Raw genomic sequence first — 24,456 nt, 5'->3', positions numbered from 1 at the left:
TGGAAGATTAGCTGTCATTTATTAGACAAGTTCACCAGGGAGCAGGCGGGCCCAAAAAACTCTTTGACTTGACTTGGAAGAGGAGAGCCAGACAGGAAGTATGCAATATCAGCTTTGCAGAGCTGTCCTGGGCGTTCCATGCCCAACAAAGCTACCAAAGATGGTGCCCGTGTTACCTCAGAACAGGATACAGTTCTAATTTTACAAGTGGACAAGATCCCCAACAGGCAGCATCATAGTGACCGCCCTTCTGAAAATGTGTGCGATGGGGTTGAGTTACCTTGTGGTTGAGGAGATATTTGTGGGTGGAGATGTTGACACATCCAGTTGTGAAGTAGGAGTTGTTAAAACATTTTATTGTCAGTGGTGACATCACAGACGTATAAGCTAGCAAAAGTCAATTTCACGTGTAAAGACCCTACCATGGGTACCATCTTCATAATTATATATATATATATATATATATATAAGTTAACCACAGTCCTTTTTCGCCGAATCACCAGCTCGAACAAAGGTGCAGACCACGTCGTTGAGTGTCAAAAGAAAAGGTGCTTTATTGCATTAGTCTATGCATCGAAGGTAAAAAGCAAGTGCCCAGCCTGACGCGTTTCGACCGCGATAAAGCGGTCTTGATCATATATATATAACAATCATACGCGGGAAGACATTTTTGGTAAACAAGTGATGGATGAACCTATGTAAGAATTTGTAATGGCTTGGATCAATGTTTTGTAAAGCTAATGACATTTTTTATCCAAATAAATCTTAAACATAAAATTGGCAGGAAATAGCAGCCTTGTTAAAACTGCACACAGATAATTGAGGTGGGCTCACAATGCTTTTCGGAAATTTACATATGCCTGTTGGGATGCCAGTTAAAACACTGTCCCACAGTATATTTTCAGAAACTGGGTACTATATGCAGATGGGATTGCAGGCCTAAAATATTGTAATAATGAAAGTAAGGAGAAAACTGTGAAAAAGCTTACGTTTTGGTTATATAAAAACTAAAAAATAAAACGGTAGGTCTTTCTGTCGATGGGGGAACCCATCACTGCATAATACCCTCTCCTTACACACAGGATAAACAGACATGACCTGTCACGAAATCATCTCTTTCCTTATGCACAGGACAGCAAAACATACCACACTGCTACAGACAAGCAGGAGCCACAAATACAAAACCTAGTACATGCCCTTGGGGGCGGCCTTCGGTGACATTACTGTATATTAGAACATTGGAATGTTGGTAGCTCCATTGAAAACAATGGAGTGCTTCGGGCTTATAATGGCTGGTAGAGGGCTATACCAGCTATTAAAGTCGCTCCCCCTTGTTAAAAGCCCTCGCCTTCGGCCTTTAACGCTGGAGAGGGCCTTTAATAGCCTGTATAGCCCTCTACGGCGGGCTATAAGGCTATAGCAATTCAATGTCTAACCAGTTAAAGAATTTGCATACAAAGACTGATAGCAATATTCTAGAATGGTGGCATCACACATGCTACACAAAATCTATTAATGCTGCTGACTGGTAACAATAATGTGTGTAATTATGATGTAAACTCTAAAGGAAAACAATCTGCATGAAATTAACATGATGGATTAAAAACGCATTTAGTGGAGATTAATATGAGGGAAGTCATTCTATCAGAAGGCCGACTTTAATTATTGTTTGTAGATGTTTCTTTGTGATGAAGGAATTTAAATGATGTAAATATTCTGTTAATTCAATTACTGGGCAGTTTGGTTGTTTCACCTAATGACGTCTTGTAATTGCTGTGGCATCTTTTGTTTGAGGTTTTATTTCAAGAATTTTTTGAATTAAGTAGCACAAGGGCTGGCGCATAGAAGGGTCCCTCGTCTCATACTGGGTTTTACTTTTCATCCAGTTTTTGTCTTCTGTTCTGCCATACCGTTTTGATTCATATGCGGTCTACCAAATCTCACATGGGTGATTAATATACCTTTAGAGCACGACGTAGCAGGCTCTACCGGCCTTTAATGGCTGTTAGAGCCCACTACGGAAGGCTCTAGGGCTATTAGAACATTTCGCCCCTTTAGTGCAGAATGTTCTAATTAGTTAAAAACAAAGGTCTCTCTGAGCCTTAGGGGGTTTAAATCCCCTCGGGCTCCGAGAGGCCTTTGTTTACAGCAACAGCTGTGAAATGAAAAAAAGCATTGGAATGTTGCTCTCTGGGCTTCTACCAGCCATTAGAAGTCTGGAGCACTTCATTCTCTTCAATGCAGACCTCACCACTCCAATGTTCTAATATAGCCTTATAGCTTGCCGTAGAGGGCTATACCGGCTATTAAAGGCCTGCTCCCGCGTTAATGCCCCGAGCCGAAGGCAAGGGATTCTAACAAGGGACGGGACTTTAATTGCCGGTATAGCCCTGCTACAAAGGGCTATAAGGCTATTAGAACATTCTGCCACTAGAGGGCAGAATGTTCTGACAAATAAAACAAAGGCTTCTCGAAGCTTGAGAGGATTTAAATCCCCTCAAGCTCTGAGAGACCTTTGTAAAACATTGGAATGTTGCTCTGCGGGCCTTTACCGGCCCGTCGAAGCAGGGAGCACTCCATTATCTTCAATGGAGCTCCCAACATTCCAATGTTCTAATATAGACTTAGAGCCTGCCGCAGTGGTCTCTACCATCCATTAAAGGCCTGCTCCAGTGTTAAAGACCCAAGCCGAAGGTTAGGGCCTTTAACAAGGAACCATGCCTTTAAAGACCAGAAGTGCCGCTCCAGAGGGCTCTGAGGCTATTAGAATATTCCACCCCCAGAGGGCAGAATGTTCTAATTTGTAAAACAAAGGCCTGCCATAGCCTAAGGGGGTTAAACTCTTTAAGTCTTTGTTAACAGCTGTTGCTGTGAAAAACATTAGTATGTTGATTCTCCAGGCTTCTGCCAGCCATTAGAAGCCTGGAGCACTCCACTGTCTTCAATGGCACACTCAACATTCCAATGTTCTAATAGGTCTAATTAATGGTCTTAAAGAGTAAGGTTGACATCAGTTAAGATCCTTTGAGAGTCAGTATTAAGTTGACCAAGAACATTATAATAAAAGGGTGAGATGTTTTTTCGTGCAATCTATTAGATGAACATAAATATATTCAGATTTAGCAGTGAATAGCGACGTATGTACAAAATACAACAGATAGCAATAGAATCCAGGGAAAACGGGTCATAAGTCACCAATTTCCAGATATCCATGTTTTTTTAAACACTCTAGAGTGTATTTCCTGTATTTAGTGGTAACTGGGGCAAGTGTGCATGACTGATCCAGGAGCCACGCTTTAAGTGTCATAATTACTTTCTTGCCAGCCTTCTTCAAAATGCAATAGCAGGGTACATTTGTCAAGATTAGTGACTCTGTGAAAGTAACATTTACTCCAGCATTAGAGTTTATGATATTAGGGATATCTCTGACTACTAAATGTAAGATTCAAAGAATGGTGGGTAGACATTTAACAAATATGTCGATTAAATTATCTGTTTCTTTTGGAATCAGCGGACTAGGATAATGATTCGTATCGCTGGAGACTTTTCTGTTATAGCCTAAAATGCACACCCAGACATGAAGAGTAAACCAAATCTCAAGCAGATCCAGAGAGGTCTAATGAAGAAAGGAAAGCCAGACGAGTAGGGGGATACATGATGTGAAAAGCTGTAAGGTTTCGTAAATGAGAATAGAGGTCAGTTCTTGGGACGTGCATGATGAAGAAAACTGGAAACATTTAATAGAGTAGTTTGGAACAGTGAGCGTGAACATCAGATTGCACACAAGAGAAACAGAAAAGATCTGTCTTTCACTATACCACTACAGGCTCGCCAATCTCACATACCCTCACACTCAAATCCAATATCCTAGGAACCTATAATCCTCTTGCTAACATACCCTCTGGGAGTCATTTAGCCCTCAGAATCTATCTTGAGAATCTCTCTATTGCCGCGTCGAGTCTACATTGGCCAGTTACTTAGAAACATATCATGCAAACGCTGAGAAGACCCCAAACCTCATCAATCTATTTTTGGTACCATTCACAAAACACAACTTCCAGACGTCCCTTTGCTTACAATGTGCTCGAGTTGTCTTTGGATAATTGTCTCCATCATCGCCTGGAGTGCAGAAACCCCGTTGTCCCGCCACCGGAAGTTTTGAGCCCTGTTAAATCTTTTTGGACAGGGAGTTATTTTAAATACCGCATCATTGACAAAATTGGAGTAAATCATACAAGTACACAGGATAGTTTCCTCTAGAAAGATCCCCATATCAGGTGGATTTCCATCGTTGCTAAGTCAAGTTAAGATATCGTTCATTGGCTCAAATGATCTAAAGGTTCCGGACGGCGGGAGTAACTTCGTTATCTTTTTATTTATCAGAAAGCCTAATACCGACGATCAAAACGACATCAATCTACAAAGACAGAAATTAAGAATCCTGACATCCTAGTATAAACTTTTGGGGAAAAATAAGGATATCAACGCCGGCTTTATTTTAACTGAAACCATTGGTCTGCACACCAAAAATCTTTATCATAATCAGTCGTGGCTGCTCCAGAAGAAGGCGCTGGTCGCCGAAACGCGCGTAGAGTACCAATTTGCCACTCCCCCAACCTTCACTTCATTTTTTATTAAAAGAATGTTTTAATATGTAAAATGTCCTTATTAGTATGACAATTCTCCTATTGCAGAATTTTTTAACTTGAATATACTGTATATTTTGAAATATGATTGTTTGTTTAATTATCAATAAAACCATGGAACTTTATAATATTGTTGTAGCTTAATTTCCTTGTTATTAATATCTTTGACATTGATCTGTTTTATAGGATTGCCTAGATTGTTACATATCAATTACTGTTTGGATAATTGTTGTACACACATAGTGGAAGGGACAGCAACACACTACTCAACTGTTGTAAGTTCTTGAAAGGTTGAACTGTAAGAAGGTTCTTAAAGTGGGATCCAATGCAAACTCAGCGGGATCATATTACTTGTTTTGCTTGCACTTCATCAACATTTTCCTTTATATAGTCATAAATCATACCACTAAGAAATGTTGAATGGTGACCACTGACTCTTCATTTTTCTCCAGAACCTTATTCTTTGTTTAAGGGGGGTATCAACTTGCAGCCTGGCTTTGATCAGTGGGTTTCATTTTCTAGTATGTACAAATGTATCCTTCTTTCCCCACTGACTACTTAATTTGCTGCTCTACTTACTCTATTCGCCAGGGTATACGTAATGTAAATGAGTAATTCTGGCAGTACAGGTTATGTATTATGTTTATGTTTGTTCAGAGGCTAAAAGGTTGATCTTGAAGGCAATGGTCCCACCAGATTACCGTGGCATGACCATGAAGGGAGAAAAGGAGATCTAGTGTGTGTCCAGAGGAATGACTAGCTTCAGATAACACGCGATGTAGGTTGCGTCCCTAAAGGCTTGATGTGATGAATGCAGATGTTCTTAGATGCTGGCTTTAGAAATAAATCTTAAAATTTGGTATGATGTACAGGTTTGGGGGATTTACCAGAGTTTGTATCACTACATTCAGTAAGGCATCCTTACATTTTCTGGTACTTGGATATGGTCTAAAAATGAGGAGGATGGACCAGGAAAACGTTGAATTATGGTAGCATCTTACTACCATGGATTTTCAATAAGTTATAACGAAGTAATCGCTATTTATGATTCTCAAGGATTTCTTAAAGATGACAGCAACGTCTCCTCCTGTTCTGTAAGTGGTTTCTGTTGGTGATGCTGTATTCACGGGGAACGGCTTCATGACATGTGGGGCCGTAGCTGAGCTGTGCAAGTTTTTGTGATGAAGGTGAGGTCCTGTGTTGCTTCCAAGAGTAGATAAAAGATATTCATGTGATTCTTATTCGTAGATCCTGCATTGAAAAGCAGGCAGCCCAGCTTCTTTGTTCCTTTTTACTTTGATGCAGAGAGGCATTGCAGAGTGGCGCGTAAGGACGGGAGAAGGGAGCAACGACTGTGATCAGGAGCAATGTAGTGATTAAGAGTAAACAATACTGATTATGTAGACCCTACAAGTTAATTTTTTTAAGTTAAGAACTGCAACTATACACTTACTTTGCAATTTAGTGGTTATGTCGAAGTAGCGGATTCAATATTATTGCAGGTCATTGTTATGTGCGGTAAAATAGTGTAACACAACCACATGTAGGTGATATTGCAACATTCCAAAATATCTTTACGTTCCAGACACACTGTAGGAATGTTGTAGCAATACACTAAGTCTTACTTCAGGATATCTTAATGCAGGAAGGATTGAATTTGGTTTGTGATAGTGAACTTCATTCTGAAATCAAAATAGGTGTACTCATTCAGACAACCTTCAGCGCCACAAAGTCATATTTAGTGGCACACTGTGTGCTATACGAATAAGATTTACTGAACAAGCCAAAAGACTGGTACTGTGTTATTGAAATGAATGCATGACGTTACAACTCATACATTTACAACGCATGACTTTACAACACAGTTTTTACACCGCAACATTCCTTACAACGCATACATTTACCTCGCATGCCATTACATCAAATTTTTCAAAACTACCTTTACAACGCTTTCCATTACATTGCATTATACCTTTACAACGCATATTATTACATTGCATTTAAGGTAAGTGTTGGATAGTATAGGGGTAAAAATTACTATTCTAACTCCAGGGGGTGAAACAGTAGAGTAAGTGTTGGATAGTGTAGGGGTACTATGCGTTGTAATGGTATGCATTGTAATGACATGCGATGTAATGTCTGTGTTGTAGTGTCATGCATTGTAGTGTCATGCGCTGTAGTGTCATGCGTTGTAGTGACATGCAATGTAATGGTTGCGTTGTAGTGACATACGTTGTAAAGGATGTTACGATGTAATGACTGCGTTGTAAATGTAGTGCGATGTGATGACTGCGTTGTTAAGGTTGTTTCCCTATTGAAATGTGCATTTTTATGTTTTTTTTGTGTGGCTAAGTTCTTTGTGCATGCTCTTCTCTTCTGTTCAGTTATTTACTCTACATATGTCAACAAATGCTGCTACATTTCCAGCCAAAACACTAGTCCCGTGCTCATTATTCAATCCAGTTTTAATTCAAGCAAAAAAGGAAGTTTCAGGAGGCCTCCATGTGATCTCTCTCTCTCACACAAACACACACACACACACACACAGACACACACACACACCCACAGACTCACACAGATAGCATTCTGACATTAACTGCACCTGCCTAATGACGCCCTTCATCAAGGAATGGTGTTGGGGCTCACCTCCTCTGGAGAAGGAAATCACTGAATGTGATGAGCATCCTTGAAGGACAGACGGGCACTTTAGGCTGCATACCAATCAGTCAGAAGGGAATAAGAGAGAGCTGTGCAAAATCACTTGCGATTACAATCGCGCCTCAAATCCGGGCCATCTGTAGGCACAGCCACATCTTCATTAGCCACTGATGGCCTCTTGGTTAAATTGCAAAGCACAGATTCAATCTTGGTCGGATGTGGACAGAATTCCCCAGCATCTTTAAGTAGTTAATGTAGCAAAAGGTGATAGAGGATGTTGGATCCTTCTGAAAACATCTGCCGATTCCTTCGAAAGGACAGCTTAAAGAGATTCATGAGCCGGCGACGCGGCAGAAGACGTATCGTGGTTGGGTTTGAAGAAGAAAGATCATTGTAATTTGGGGATACACTTAATCCTACAAGCTCCATGGTTAAGTTCTTCAAGACATTCATACAAGTATTTTTCAATTATAATTTTTTTGATCTGCACTACAATTCGATACAGTGTCGAAGGGATTAGGGAGCTGGTTGCATTCGAGAACCGGAGAAGATTGACAATGTGTTCTATCCATTTTAAGAGGAGCTCTCGCTAAAGAAAAAAGCATGATTGAACAGCAGTGCAAACAAGCCTTTGTTCAATAACAATATCTGCAGAGCTGCTGAAGTAACTGAGCATCGAAAGAGGCAAGATCTCAAGGAGGCTATTTGGACAATGGATCGGCAACGGCAGCTATATCTGTGCTAGACAAAGCGCCAACATCTTAGAGATAGTTATCTGGATAACAGTTGGCGAGGAATCCCTAAATAATAAATGAGAGTCCATTCAATGGGACACATTAAGTCAGCTCCCTCCTTCATTAAAAGATTCATGGCTAAAATGGCCACCCATAATGCGCGACAACAGCGATAGCGCATTCCCCTTTGTAGTATATTGATAGCTGCAGCAGATGTTTTAATGAAACGCATTCCTTTAATGTTGACCACAAACTATGCAGCACTGAAGTATAAGGTAATATAGTCAGTGCAGCCGCTATTGTGTTACCGGTCACAGAAATACAAATGATAATGCTGTAACAAAGCCTGAGAGTTCTTAAGAGTTTGGAGAATGAAGTGCCTAGATGAGTGTATTCATTAACCAGGGGAGTAACACCCATTTTTGTTGCACTTTAATCTCTTATTTTTTCAGCAAGGTTACACTGAATTTTCACTTCTGTTTTTAGTATAATGCCAACACTTTAGAGACAACAACCTTCATTGCACGACATCACGTAAACAAGTTATTACAAATTCCACTCCCTCTTGCCCCACAATCTATTTGTGTTTGTTTGCGATTGAATGTCATGCAAATGAAGTCTAACTTTACCTTCCCTTTGCAATTTAATCTTTCTGAAATTATGTGGAAATCCATTGGGTGATATACATGCACCTTGAGAACAGACAGGACCCTTTTAACCACAAGTTAAATAGCAAATTTGTGAGGTGGGTATGTATACTCCGAGTATAGATCCAATCAATTGGTTTGATAGTTAATGTAGGTTTCTTTTTCTGTTTGCAGGACATCCCACTCTATGGGCCGGATCACAAAACATTTTAGACTGATGCTATTTTATGTCATTGTTGGTAAGGCTGTGTTTTCTTTAAACATCTTTTATCCCTGTATTATGAAATTGTATTCAGGAAGTGTTAATGTGTGAAAAGAACGTTTGTGCATTTTTGCTGTGTGGTATTTTGTTGTGGTAGTGATGTGTTCTGTTATTTCTGTGCCATTGTGTATTTATGCTGCATTATTGCAATGGAATTTTGTTGCAGTTTACATCAGCTGTTGTGTTGTTTCTGTTTTTACTTTTTTGGTGTAATGTGCATTTTTATGTTTTAATTGTGTGGCTAGTTCAATTGTGCATGCTCTTCTCTAGTATTCTGTTATTTACTTTAGATATTTCAACAAATGCGGCTACATTTCCAGCCAAATGCATATAGGCATTGAAAGTGCATGTGACAAACAATCATACCCCAGTGTCTAAAACCTGGAACGACTTCCCCCTCCACCTCCGGCAAGTCCCTCAGGGGCGGCTCTAGGCTCATGGCGCCCCTGGGCAGGGAGCATAGGTAGGGGGCCCTGGAAGAGGGGGTCCGGGCGGGGCGGAGCCCCCCGGAGCTCAGGAAGGTGTTTTAATAAAACATCCATGACCAGCACCTTCGGCTGCTCCTACCCTTCCGAATTCGTCTCGAGACGCTAACATTTAGGAGGAGGGTATTGTGACACACGATGTGACCAGCAGTGGGTAGTGAACAAAAGAAGCCATTCAGGAACCAGGAGGAACGCAGGCACGGATGCCAGTGAAGAGGGGGGGGGGGTCAGGGTGTTTGGAAGTGGAACAGAGCCAGAGGTCGCCAAATCCCTGCCAGGGGCCGCCACGCAAATATGTATCCATCCTCAGAGGATTATTATATTAAGGATATATATTGGCGTGGTGGCCCCTGGGGTTTGGCGGCCCTGTGCAGGTGCACAGCTTGCACATGCCTAAGGCCGACCCTGAGTCCCCACACTGCTCCAGCTCAGGGAGGACCTCAAAACCAGGCTCTTCGGATTACTCCAGCACTCAACTGAGCCACAACCAAGCCCCCCACGCCTTGAGACCCTCGCAGGTGAGTAGCTGCGCTTCACCAACCCCTGATTGATTGATTGAAGGTGGTGAAATAATGCTACTGACGATTTTGACTATTTTGAACACCCGTCAACCCAAAACTGTGTCAAAGGCTTGCCTAAACTTAGTGCTGACCGTGGTCACCTTATGTGAGAAGGCCTAATACTTGTTTCTAAATGGTCTTTATTTCTTATTCACAAACAACATGAATTCACAACAGTGAATGATGGTCTAGACCTCTTGCAGGATCCACACCAACACAAATACGTCAGCCTAATATAGCCTTGAGAAAGCCACAGGTCTCCACACCACACAGAGTAAAACATGTACTGGCTGATTCCTGCACTCATGTGAATTCAAGATCGTGATTTAAGAAATAAAGACCATTTGGAATCAAACATAGTATGATATGTCCTGAACACAGAATAAAAAATCCTACACTCCTCTCAAGCCAAGTGCTTAGTATAATACGCAGGGTGTACATACCTACTTCACGAATACTTAACTTTGTGTTATGTTGGTAGCGTCTGATAACAATGGTAAGCCGTGGTGTATATCTTCAACCTGACCCCCCATGTGAATTTTATGCTTTAAATTCCATTTAAGCGCTTTTTGGATAGTCTTAGATCAACTGAGCTGTGAAAACCTCTAAAACAACCTACATCCTGCTGCATAGTTTTCCAACTTCCTGTTTCCTGTCTCGTGTCCTGAGCCTCCTTCAATACAAGTGTGTGTAGCCAAGAACTGTTTGTAGGCTGCTATAAGGCCCATCTGTCGGTAATATAAGATAACTCATGGGTCTGTCCCTTTAGAAGAAACCCAAACATCATGCATTAGCCAAGGTATTAGTGCCATCATAGGAGCTGTCATGCATAATATAATGAAGGCACCTCCCCACCTTCACCAGAGCTTTATGGTGTGATGAATAAGGTAGTGGTCTCTAATAGTAGTTGTTTTGAGGACTATATCAAAGATACCCCAAGAAGAATGGCCTATTTGACTAAGGTGAAGACTTGTAAACAGAGTATTACTGGAGGAAAAGTAACAATAATCATTAGTAAAGATATCTAACAGCTTATATAGCTGTATAACCCTGTGTCATACGTGATGACAAACTGAACAAGTTACACTTGCAAACAATTAGCATTAATAATGTGGCTATTCAATTTGTACAAAATAGGATCTTAGGCCCTGGACGTCAGACATACACCAAGGTACCACTAAACCACAAATAAGGTTTATGATCCAATCGTAATAACTACAACATCCAAATTATCTGCAAAACACAATGGTTTTAGGTGAGGAAGCCTCAACCCCACTGTAGTGGCATGCTTCATCATAGGCAACCTCATCCCACCCTGATACGATAGTACTATTGGGGTGGACCCAACTTTTGTTGACTTCTTTATTAGAGGTATTGAATACAATAGGGATCAGATATGTACATTTACCCCAAGGTAGGCACAAAGGTTATTCCTTAATTCGCTGGTACCAAGAGAGAAAACAATTAAAATATGAAATGGTGGATGTATATAGATAGCTGTGGCTCAACCATTCTAGTGAGTGCAGTCATGTTCCAGCCTTTCTGTAAAACAAAGAAAAAAAAGAGCTAAATAACTGGACTAAAAAATCATTCCGGACTACAGGACCACCGATGCCTGCCTGGAAGACTGATAAAACAGGATATCGCCCGGGTAGCTGGCGCTTCTATTCATCTATGGAGTGGTGTGGAGAGGTGTTTTTTTCCAGATATATGGAGGTAAGACAACTTAGTGATTTCCTTGGGAGAGGGATTATTCTCAAAAGAGTAATGCCTGGAATGAGGAAGTGGATGAGGTGGTACTCCAAGTTTCTTGCCCTCTAAACTCTTCCTTCCATTGTTTTACTGCTCTGAATAATTACTAGCTACTTCTAAGTGATTAAACAATTGCTGTGTGAGGAGTGGACTCTCTCTACTCACTGGATGGACACAGAACACCACTTCCTGTTGGGGAATTTGAATGAAGCGGATTGACTGGAGACCGACAAGATCATGGTACGAATGTAACTGTATGCGTGCAGACAAGCTACCGCAGAAGTTGAGGTTTGAGTGTACAGGTAAAGCAGATCAGAATAAGGATTATAAGATAAGCAGCACCTATTGGCGAGCCCTTCAGTCTCCATTGTACAAATCTCACAAGAAGATTGGAGGACTTGGTGGAAGGACTGATGGTAGAGCTATGCATTAATCTAAAAGGCTTGTAATAAGACACTCACCAAAGAGCGGCATGGAGTGATCAAGCACTAATGATTTTGAATGAGAGGAATTCTGAGCCTGCTGTTTATTAGAAGGAATTGTAAGACAATATTGTGCTGCCAAAATTTTGCATCAAGAAAATTGACTTATAGAATATTGTGATAGTAAATATAGGTATGTGTATATCTTCATAGCATATGGATGTGCAATTTACAATAGTAAATGTAAGAGAGGGGCTTGCTGTTATGTGTTTACTTTTGATTGGCCCATGGCTGAGACTGGAGCAGACAAGCCGCCATGGACTGGCTGGTGCGTGGAGTGGGGAGATGAAGAAGGTCTGGAATTGGAGTGGCCGGGAAAGGGAAGCGGCAACCGACAGGTTAAGGCAAACAGAGGCGGAGGAAAGCAATCATGACAAGAGAGAGGAGAGAGGCTGGGGTAAGTAAAGGCAGAGCAGATGCTGACATCAGAATGGAGAGGGGGAATGCTGAGGTGAGAAAGAGGAGTGGGTGGGCAGAGAGAAGAGTTGAGAATGAGTTAAGAAGTCTTAGGAGACAGATTGAGGATAGACTTAGAAAGTGAAGTTCTTAAGGGGTAAAAAGGTTTAGAAGATGCAAGGGTACAGAGGTTGGGGCGCCAGAGTTCAGAGGACATCCGCGACATTAGAAGCTGCGGAGAACTTGAGCCGAGTTATAGAGAAATATATCGGAGGTGCATGGATGAGGAAGAGGCGAGAAGTGTGCAAGACGGATGAGTTTGCTATGTGAAAATGGAAAGAAAGGGTTTCTGGACTGCTTGAAAGAAGCAGAGGATGATGAGAAATTTGAACATGGGGTTTGCCGGGGAGAGCCAGAGGGAGCTAGAATTTTTGGGGAGGGACTAGATTAGGGCCTGAGGACAGAGATCTTTCAGACTGGAAAAATTAAGGATTATGGAGGGAGAGAGAAAGAAGAGGTTGAAGTGGAAAGGGAGAAAAGTTCTTGCGGGTTTGAGAACCTGAAGATAACGGTACAAGACGCTGGTGATCTTGAGGCATCTTGTGAAATGCATAAGTTTGAGTTGACAGTGGAATATTATATTACATCATGTGTAAGAGTTCCTTGCTTTTCTCCAGTAACCTCAGTGTAAGTATTGCACCGAACTAGTCTGCAGCCTGCCATGTCTCAAACATACAACTGTTAGAAAAACACTGCTGCAGTAAAAGCATATTCCATTTGTGTATAATTGCCTGCCAGGGATGTAGCATATACAACCTGTATATCTAATGTGAGTATTAAGGGCCAGATGTAGGTAATTTTATTTTACCACCTCTTAAATACCGAATCATACCGATTCGGTATTTAAGAAGTGGTAAAATAGAAGTACCGAGGTGTAGGTAAATACAGATGTGCATTTACCGAATCGGTAAAATTCGGTATTTACCGATTCTGTAAATACCGACCGGTAATGCCCATTCATTCCTATGGGCTTTGAAGCCCATAGGAATGAATGGGCATTACCGATTCGGTAATTACCGAATCGGTAAATACCGAATTTCACAAGGGTGCAGGGGGTGTCACTTTGACACCCTCTAGCACCCCCAAAACGGGTTCGGGTGCCTGTCATATGGCACAGGTGTGCATGCACACATGTGCATGCACACCGGAATCGGTATTTTACCATCAAATAGGATTTGATGGTAAAATACCGATTTTTTAATGCTTGTGGGACTCAGAAGAGTCCCACCTACATATCAATTTTACCGAATCTGTAAAAATACCGACTCGGTATTTTACAGAATCGGTAAATTTACCGATCGGTAAATTTACCGATTCTGTAAAATACAGGGCCCTACATCTCAAATTGCATTTACCGGTCGGTAACGGCCGAATTCGGTCGTTACCGACTGGTAAATGTCTACCTACATCTGGCCCTAAGTGACTTATTTTGATCATGCTATAACTCTACAGCCTGACACAAATGAGAAGCGTGATGATCTTATTTAAAATCCAGGCATACCTCTGATGCAAAATGAATCTGATTTATTTACTACAAGCTCAGACAGTGCATGTCATCTGACATAATGACAACAAATACTGTACATTGAGATGCTCATTACTGTGTCACACACTGTGAGAGCAGACTGTTACAATTGACAGTCACTGTACCTTATGACCAATAGAACAGGGCCCATAATGTTACTGCTTAATGTCTTCCGGTCTGAAATCGTTGTGATGCACTACACATGTGACTGACTTGTACTGTACCATTCCTGCTACCTGATGCCACCGTGAAAGATTACATTTTTGGGTCCGTATACACCTGTTAAGCGCTATCCTTACTGCATGACATTCCTGTGGAACCGCCTGATATAACTGTCACAAGTTGTGCATGCTGCCTGACCTAATTGTGGCACCTAAATTGACAGCTGCCAGCTGCCAGTGTCATGTTGTATGGCTTATATGCTGACATAATTGTAACATACCGTACCTGGTGTCTGGTAGCATCCTTTGCCTATGGCCCAATACAACTTTATCCTTATATCCATATACAAACAGATCAATAAATCAATAACATATAAAGTGATTAGATTATTGTTATGATTTTATTTTCCTATAATTACACATATCTGTCAAAACGTGTAAATATGATTAGAACAAATGTAGGGACAAATACAATTATATATATATATATATATATATATATATATATATATATATATATATATATATAATGAATCTTAATTTACAGCAAAAATGGAAACCTGAGTTTGTAAATATTTATCCATACATGTACATGTTGGACTTTATCTAGTACAATTTTGCGTCTGACGATTATTTTCCATATGCGTATCATGCTGAAATCTCTAAGTGTGGTTATGTATCTACATATTAATATATTTTTCTCCTACTGCAGAGAAACAAAATGTTTACTAATCTCCCTAAATCACCACTCCATGACTCATCCTATTCCTGTTTCAAAATGCCCCACACTATGACTCTCTCATATTTCCCGACCTTCATTAATTATAATGAACTTCCAAACATTCTTTTCTAAACTCTTCCCTCCTCTATCCATCCTCATCGAACTAACGGACTCACATGTCTACCACTCCCACCAATCCCAATAACAATTTGTAATACATAGGATTCTGTAATCCCTGCATAAAAGGCAGTCTCTTTATAATCGGTGAATTGTGACTCACTCAGTGGCCGACTATAAAGAAAAGGCGACAGAACTTGACTATTATAATATATTACAGTTGAGTTCTGATGTCACAACGTCTGCTGCCAAAACCAGCAGTAGTGCTTAATTTCAGCCTGTGGTTCCCAGTGCTCGGCACCCTCACTTAATAGTCAACACTTGTGCTTATAGCACAAACTTGGCCCAAAGGTATTGGAGTGCTTTGAATGAGCACCAATTAAAGAAACATTAATTTTTTGTAGGCACGGGGAGATTAAGTGATTTCCCAGAATTACAGGATGGTGAACCTACACCGAGACTTGAACCTGGTTCACCAAATCCAAACTCAACAGCTCTGGCTGTTACGCCACATCTTGCCCACACTGGTAGGGCTACATGGTTAGTTATTAGTTTTGTTATAGGCGATGCTAATAGACGCAATGGGTGGGTGCAAGCTGCCCCCTGATGAGAGCCCCGGAACTTATTTTTTCACAAATTTACCACTGACCAGCAGCCGAGGTGAAAGGCAGGTCAGGTCACAGAGCATAACTCAAGCAGCTGTTTAAAGCAACAAACAGAATGTTGCTTTTCGTTCTCCTTCTCTTTTTCAATAGCTTACAACGACAAGCAGAGAAAATATTTATTTTTTGCACTCCTTAGATAGTGAAAAACTAGAATCTTTCTGCATATTTCTACAAATTCTGAGCTGCTTAAGCTTTTTTCTGTGACTTAGATTGAACTGTTTCTAATATCTGTTTACCTAAATATCTAACGGATTTTTGATGTATTTAATTTTGCACTAGAGGTTTTATTTTTATTCTTCATGTTTGCAAACATGCTTAATCTTTCATTTGAAAGCTATGCACCAAGGTTTTAAGTGGTTTGTGAGAAAGGTGGTGGAATGACCATGTATTATATGGGATAAAGTAGCCCCTGGCGTACATGATAAGGCTATTGCAAGTCACCTCGGAGTTCCATAGTTTCCAAAAGGAACTCATCCATGGCAACTTGGTTACGGAACTCCTCGATTACCTGAAATATCCTTACAATGTGTGGCAGGGGGTACATTATCCATTGTATATTTCTCTCTCCTAATCCACCACTAATCCGCCTTTGGGTTCGGGAGTGGCGTGCAGTTTGCTGAAATGCGCTTCAACGCTTCATCAGGGGTCGTAAGTGCTATATAAATACAAGTAGAATGTCTTTTCTCTATATATGCTTATCTTCACAATGTGGTGGTAGCAGGGCTCGAGTCGGGGTACCACGCGGGTGGATGGCATCCCCCCACTTATTTTACTGGGTGGACGCCGTCCCCCCTGCCAAGCAGCTGGACTTCACTCTTTGCCCTCTCTGGGATGAGATCGGAGCTCACAGGACGCTGCTCATGCGCTGGCTTCGCAGATGCAATCGCATATAAGAGGTGAGCGAGGGGAGGCAATGAGCCCGATGGGGCAAGCCGCCTTTCCTGACGTCACTTCCTGTTGTGACGTCACTTCCGGTGACAGCGTCCCCCCACTTCTTTTTTTAGGACTTGTGCCCTGGGTGGTAGTCAATATTCTGGCCACAATATTATTACACTTACACTTCCTTCCTAAATGAATGCTTCTCTTGCGGAAGTCAAAGGATAAGCGGTCGGCCATAGATACACAGGCAATGTTGTAAGGCAGCTTAAAAATGACTGTGTAACTCTCTGTTGGTTGTACCATGTTGTGTCGGTGCACCTCTAACGCCCACTGCAATCGGGCAGAATCGGAAGCAAGTGACAGCCATACTGTGAATGTAATCCTCCCCCGTACCCGCTGCTTCCTTGGAAAGACGGAGGGCACTTTGAAGAACAAAGCCTGTAAATAAACAGCTCACTTCGTTTTTGGCGCGAAAGAGGAGCGGTCAGCCGCTTGGACCCGCAAGCGGTGCATGGAGGAGACGTTATTTGTTGTTGTTGATGTACACGCTTTAGTCCAATTCCATGCCAAGTCCCTGTTCCCTCAAAGCAGCAACTGTGTTTCCTGGCACCGTCCGACAGGAAACTGCGCCATTGGGCATCGTTACAGATGAGGAGGAGAGAAAATCGCGCCTCCCGGAAGGCGGGTTTATCTTGTCAGGCCAAAGGAGTGCGCTGCCAACCCTGTGGGCTCAGGGCTGGCGTGGTGGGCACGAGGGAAGCGCCACGCCACCCCTTGAGCACGCAGATCCGTTCCCGCCGGTCGACGGCAGCTGCCTCCTCTCGGCCATATTTCTTCCTCCCGAGGCTCTTGAACGCGGCCCTGGATTTATGACATCCATATGACACCTTTGCTCAATTTATGGTAATGCCAGTTGCAATGTGTATTGCCAGAGACACAATCAAGTCTCATTAAAACCCTGGGCGCTGCATTTCAATTATTTGCGCGCTTATCTCTGTGTGAACAGAAACAGTAAGAGAGGGGGGAGTTGGTGAAGTGAGATGGAGCGATAGAGAAGGGAAATGGAGGGAAAGGAGAAAGAGGGGCTTGGCAGAGAGGGAAAGGAGCGGCCTGGTGGGAGAAAAAAGGCAGACAAGGTGAGGAGATGGAGGTGTCGTATCAGGGAAAAGGGGAGATTGAGAGAAATGGGATTGGAGACGGGTAGAAATGAGAGAAAATATGTGTTGGCAGGGGTACAAGGAGACAAGGTGTAAAAATAACTGAAAAAAAAGTCAGAGCAGGGAAAAAGAGGCAAATAATAAAGAAGGGGAAAACTGTGACAGGGAAATAGAAGCAGAAAAATGTGTTCGAGGGAAAGATAGATGGGAGGGTTAGAGAATGGTGTAAGATACTGGAAGTAATAAGAATGCTAGAGATGAAAATGATAAGGGGAACCAGAAGGGAGATGAAAATATAGATATAGTTAAGTATGAACATAGGCGATAGATAAAAGGGCAAATAAAAAAGGATGAAAAAGAGTGAACTCTGAAAGTCAGTGAAATTTAAGAACGTTCAAGGTTAGCAGTAGTGCGTTTTATATAGTGACGCACAACAAGGAGACGAGTTACCTGGTTGGAAGCCCAGGCCTTCTTTCCTGCCCATTCCTTGTGGCTCCGAACGTACCACCACTGGATCTCCAGGGAGTAGGGCAGAGGGCTACTGCCGCGGTAGGAGCACGCCATCTCTACATCTTCGCCGGCCCGGGTCGTCATGTCGTGAGGGGCTTCTGTGAACACGGCTGTGGGGACAAGGAAATAACCCTCAGTTAAAGCTGTAGGTTGAAGAGGGCACATCATATTATGACTCAAGGCAGATGTCTCAAATACATGGCACTTCCACAGGTATTCCACCTTAGTATCAATCCAGAATTCCACTCTACCAGAATTCTGTGGACAAAACATCGCGGGCCAAAATATCAACAAGGTAAGTATATTTAGATGAGTATGGGTCTACTTTACTTACCTCCACATATATGTGATATATCTTGATGATATATATATTTAGAAGGTATGTAGGTGTGGAGTTAAGAATAGTTAATCTATATTTAACGATATACGCTTCCCATCTTAATATTTTGGTCCTTGTTACCTTGACCATGATGGTTTGGTAGCACAATGTTTCTGTAGTTGTTGTTTTTACATACAACCACTCCCATGTTTGGGGCAAACATGTGGAGCTGGAACCTGGCATCATTCACCATATGTTTCACACTGGTTCCTCTGCTTATAATTGAATTTAGACCTACCTCAAAGGCATGAGTTAGGGTGTCAAAGTTTTAAAGTCCATCCAGACAGATAACGGAAGTACAACACTTGTTACCTATTGTATGGTATTGTATTGTATCTAGGGGGGGGGGGCATATGATTTCTTATCAGTGGGGTATGTTTCCATTTCAAGGTTTCGCCTTTGGACACCATTGTAAAGTTGAATTCTGATTTATTCAATTGCCAATAAACATAACAACTTCCAGGATGCACTGGTTTGTCAGAGGGAAAGGCCAGAAACGTGTACTGTTCAAGTGGACCAATATAGCCGCGCTAAATATAAGAAGCTCAGACTAAAAAGTTACAATTTTTAAAGGCCACTGATGGGATCCTAGAGATTAACTACACAATTTATAGCTACAATTCCAGACGTATTGATATAAAATATATTTTTATATTCTTTTATATTACATTCATTACATTGTACACATCTTTAAACACATCAGTGACCTTTAAAAATTGTTGCAATAAGTTTTTTGAAATGATTCCTCAAGGAATATTTTGTATGAGATAGCAACTATACCCAGTCCCTTGGGGAAAATTGTGTTGCCCTATTTAGTAAGCAGACTAAAAAAGAGCGCTAATCAATGGCATTTATTTAGAATAGGGCACATAAACCTCACACCAGAAATACGCAAATTAAATTAAACTTTTTTTCCCTCAAAGCATTACAAAAAATATACACCACAGAACATTACGTCAATATGTACCTTTCATTCATTTGCTGTAAGGGTGCCTTTTTAAGTGCAAACAGGAAAGGAAATAGTTACGGAACACACATAAATCCAGGATCAACCCCGGAATTTCAGAGGAATGCCTTTACAGACATTTGAAACATTAAATAATACTTGAATACATTTTCTTACACAAATCCTAGTACCATTTCATGGACTTCAATTCACCAAAATGCCTGGGGTAGCGGAAGTGACTTCACATGTCCCTTGACCTTCACTTTAACTCACACATACATAAGCTTATACATACACATGCATTCACACATACACACCCACTCACACATACACACACACACACTCTGCCTACCCATGCACACACATTCACACACACACTCTCTCTTACATAAGCATACTCAAAACTGCAACCACGCACACCACATACATACATCTAAAAACATTTTTTTTACTTACCTCAGCTGCCAGGGAAAGTCATATTCCAGCTATTTGTACTCCATTTTTTATTAAACTATTAGCGAATAGTGTAATACTGTTCACTACTAGTATCATAAAAAATTGACAAATGAGGTGAGTGAAGCCCCTACCGACATGGATGAGCTGTTTCTGTTCCTGCCACTGGTTTTGCCACTGCTGAGGCTAGGGGTCACAAAGACACTGTCAGAGATTACAAGGGTCATGCCAGGGTTCGCAGCAGCGACCCCTGTTGACCCCTCAATGATGTACATATCTCAATAGGGAGACAGGCACATGTGGAAGTCTCCCAATATTAGAACTGGACTATGTTCAAGTTCAAGTTCAAGAATTTATATAGCGCACTACTCACCCAGAGGGTCTCAAGGCGCTTGGGAAGGGGGTTCATTATTTATCGAATAGCCAGGTTTGAAGGTCTTTTCTGAAGGAGATGTGGTTCTGTGTAAGGCGGAGGTGAGTGGGGAGTGAGTTCCAGGTCTTGGCCGCCAGGTAGGAGAAGGACCTACCTCCCATGGTGGATCTTTGGATACGCGGAACTGCGGCGAGGGCTTGATTGGCGGATCTTAGTTGGCGGGAGGGAGTGTAGAAGGATAGTCGGGTGTTGAGGCATTCGGGTCCTACTTTGTAGAGGGCCTTGTGTGCGTGGGTGAGGAGACGGAACGTTATCCTCTTGTTGACGGGGAGCTAGTGAAGATCTTTCAGGTGGCCGGTAATGTGATCTTGGCGATGGATGTCCAAAATGAGTCTCGCTGATGCGTTTTGGATGAGTTGGAGTTTTTACTGTAATTTGGCTGTGATTCCGGCGTAGAGGGTGTTTCCGTAGTCCAGTCGACTCGTGACCATTGCGTGGGTGACAGTTTTTCTTGTCTCGGAGGGGATCCAACGGAAGATTTTTTTTAGCATACGAAGTACGTTGAAGCAGGAGGATGAGACGGCGTTGACTTGTCTAGTCATTGAGAGAGAGGAGTCTAGGATGAAGCCAAGGTTGCATGCGTGGTCTGTGGGTATGGGTGCTGTGCCCAGAGCCGAAGGCCACCATGAGTCGTCCCAGGCAGAGGGGGATGATCCCAGGATGAGCACCTCCGTTTTGTCTGATTTAAGTTTTAGGAGACTGTTATTCATCCATTCGGCTACTTCTTTCATGCCTTAGTGAAGATTGGTTTTGGCGGTGATAGGGTCTTTGGTGAGGGAGAGGATCAGCTGGGTGTCGTCAGCGTAGAAGATGATGTTAAGGTTGTGTTGACGCGCGATGGATGCGAGAGGGCTCATGTAAACGTTGAAGAGGGTGGGACTGAGTGATGATCCTTGTGGTACACCGCAGATGACTTCGGTGGCCTCTGATTTGAAAGGGGGAAGTTGGACTCTTTGAGTTCTTCCAGTTAGGAACGAGATGATCCAGTCCAAGGCTTTTCCTTGTATGCCGATGTTGCTGAGGCGTTGTATGAGGGTGCTATGACAGACTGTGTCGAAGGCGGCGGAGAGGTCGAGTAGAATGAGGGCCACTGTTTCTCCGTTGTCCAGTAGTGTTCGGATGTCGTCTGTAGCTGCGATGAGGGTGGTTTCGGTGCTGTGTTTGGCTCGAAAGCCGGACTGTGAGGGATCGAGGGAGTTGTTGGATTCAAGGAAGGCGGCGAGCTGGCTATTGACGGCTTTCTCAATGACTTTGGCAGGGAATGGGAGGAGGGATATGGGGCGGTAGTTTTTAAGTTCAGAGGGGTCAGCTGTGGGTTTCTTCAGGAGGGCGCTGACTTCGGCGTGTTTCCAGCTTTCTGGGAAGGTGGCAGAGTTGAAGGAGCAGTTGATGACATCACGGAGATGGGGTGCGATGATGGAGTCTGCTTTGTTGAAGATGCGGTGGGGACAGGGGTCGGTTGGCAAGCCAGAGTGGATGGAGTTCATTAGGCAGATGGTGTCTTCAGTGGTGATTGGGTTCCAGGCGCTGAGGTTGTTAGAAGGCGGATTAGGTTCGGAGGGGGGTGGAGAGGATTGTTCGTTGGCAATGTTCTCGAAGCTGTTATGTATGTCAGCAATTTTGTTGTAGAAGAAGGAGGATAACGAATCGCAGAGGTCTTGGGAGGGAGTGATGTCGTTTGAGGCTGCGGTGGGGTTGGTGAATTCTTTGACTATGTTGAATAGTTCCTTGCTGTTATGGGCGTTATTGTCGAGTCGATTCTTGAATGCTGATTTCTTGGTGGATCGAATCAGTTGGAGGTGTTTGCGGGTGGCTGCCTTGAAGGTGGTCATGTTGTCGGTGGTTGGGTTTGTTCTCCATGTTTTCTCGAGAGTACGGCATAGCTTCTTGGATTTCTTAAGGTCATCGTTGAACCAGGGGGCCTTTTTGCTGTCCTGTTTGGTGTGATGGTTTTTTAGGGGTGCTAGTTCCTCAGCGCTGTGAGTGATCCATTGTTTGAGTTTGGTGGCGGCTTGGTTTGGGTCCGATGGGAGGGCGGGTGGGTTTTGGTTGAGCGATGTGAGGAGTTGGTCGGTGGTGATTTTGTTCCAGTTTCTTCGAGGAATAGGTTGTGGGGGGTTGTGGGTCGAGGTGGTTTTGTAGCTGAAGTGAACACAGCTGTGGTCCGCTCAGTGGAGATCAGTGGTACGATCGAAGTAAATATATTTGCTGGAAGTGAAGATTGGGTCGAGTGTATGTCCGGCTACATGGGTGGGGGTGTCAACAAGTTGTTTGAGTCCGAGATTGGCCAGGTTGTCAAGGAGGGTAGTGGTGTTGCTGTCGTTTTTCTTTTCCAGATGGAAGTTGAGGTCTCCTAGTAGAATGTAGTTCTCGGAGGCGAGGGCATGTGGGCTGATGAAGTCAATGATGTCTTCGCTGAATTGTTTACGGGTTCCTGGGGGCCGGTAGATGAGGGTGCCTCTAAGTGTGGTCCTAGGGTCGGTGTGGATCTGGAAGTGGAGGTGTTCGGCGGTTGCAAGGTTATTGTCGAAGCTGGTCGTGATTTTGATGGTGTTCTTATGGACGATGGCGATGCCTCCTCCTGTTTGATTGGTGCGGTCTTTTCGGGTGATCTTGTAAGTGTCCGGGATGGCTATGGCGATGTCGGGTGTTGATGATGCGTTCATCCAGGTTTCTGTAAGGAAGGCGACGTCCGGTGAAGCAGTGTCGAGTAGGTCCCAGAGTTCAGTTGCGTGTCTGTGGACTGAGCGGGTGTTCAGTAGGATGCACTTCAGGTGGTTAGAGTCGGAGCTGCGTTTGGAGTTAGTGGATGTGGTATGGATCTTGACGCTGGTAAATTTGCAGGAGTGGCAGGTGAAAGGACCATGGGTACGTCCTGGGGCAGCTTCGTAGCATTGTGGTGTGCGTCCGGGGTTAAGGGCGCTGAGGGTAGTGGCGTCGTACGTTATGCGGGAGGAGTGCGGTTTGCGGGGACCAGGGGGTCTGGCGCTGGGCGCGGTCCAGGCGCGGATGGGCGTAGACGGGCTTACCTTTGGCGCGCCTTCGGCGCGCATGGGGCGCGACCGCTGCGCGTAGAGGTATCTGTCATAAATGGAGAGAGGAGGTGGGCGGAGCGTGGGAGGGGCAGCAGGGAGGCAGTAGCGTGGGGGGAGGGACGGGCTGGAGGCACAACAAAATGGCAGCAACACAAACAATGCAAACACAACGATATTGGGGGTGAATAATGGCAAATACTGCAGTGGGCACAGTCAGGCAGCCTCAGGGAGCAATGCAGGCAATGCGAGCGGAGGAGCGCCAGGAATACACACAGGCACAGACAATAATTACAGCAATGCGAGGCGCAGGTAAGCACAGATTAAATTCAGGTACAGATTAAAGGCACAGGCATAGAATCGTTAAGGCAGCAGCGGCGAGAGCAGCGCTACGATACCAGGAGATGCCAGGGGCCAGGGGGGAGCGACCGCTTCTGCCGAACACAGGCTGGTCACCACATATGACTATGTGCATATAATGCTCCTAGTTTTTTCCTTGGCCTAAGTCACATAACTTTTCTTCCGGTTCCACATAAACATTCACCACCACAATTCTTTCAAAAAATGCAGAGTTCTCAGTGCAAAAGATTACAAGTTTGAATCGGAAAGAAGAATACAGGCTGGTGGGAGGAGCTAGGGTTGTGGCTGTCAGACGATGTGAAAGTTGATTGGTTGAATTGTTGAAAAAGGATCACGGATTATATCACGAAGGACAATCAGAAAGAAAAATGAGCTTTACTGCAATATTGGAAGACTGAATTTTCTTCAGATCACTGCTACTATATGCTGTGAAAAC

At 43.2% G+C, this 24,456-nt stretch overlaps 1 protein-coding gene across 1 annotated transcript in view; it reads right to left on the bottom strand.

The window, feature by feature from the left end:
• Window positions 1-24,456, bottom strand: part of VSTM2L (V-set and transmembrane domain containing 2 like) — a 348,873-nt gene that overhangs the window by 41,165 nt on the left and 283,252 nt on the right. The window contains exon 2 of the mRNA XM_078652115.1: window positions 18,358-18,527. Coding sequence (XP_078508241.1) covers window positions 18,358-18,527 — 170 coding nt within the window. The remainder of the gene's footprint in view (window positions 1-18,357; window positions 18,528-24,456) is intronic.

The sequence above is a fragment of the Lissotriton helveticus genome, chromosome 7 (genome assembly GCF_964261635.1).
Source record: "Lissotriton helveticus chromosome 7, aLisHel1.1, whole genome shotgun sequence".
In the NCBI taxonomy this organism is placed as follows: domain Eukaryota; kingdom Metazoa; phylum Chordata; class Amphibia; order Caudata; family Salamandridae; genus Lissotriton; species Lissotriton helveticus.
Note: the sequence above shows the minus strand (reverse complement) of the source record. Positions and strands in the feature narration are given on the sequence as shown.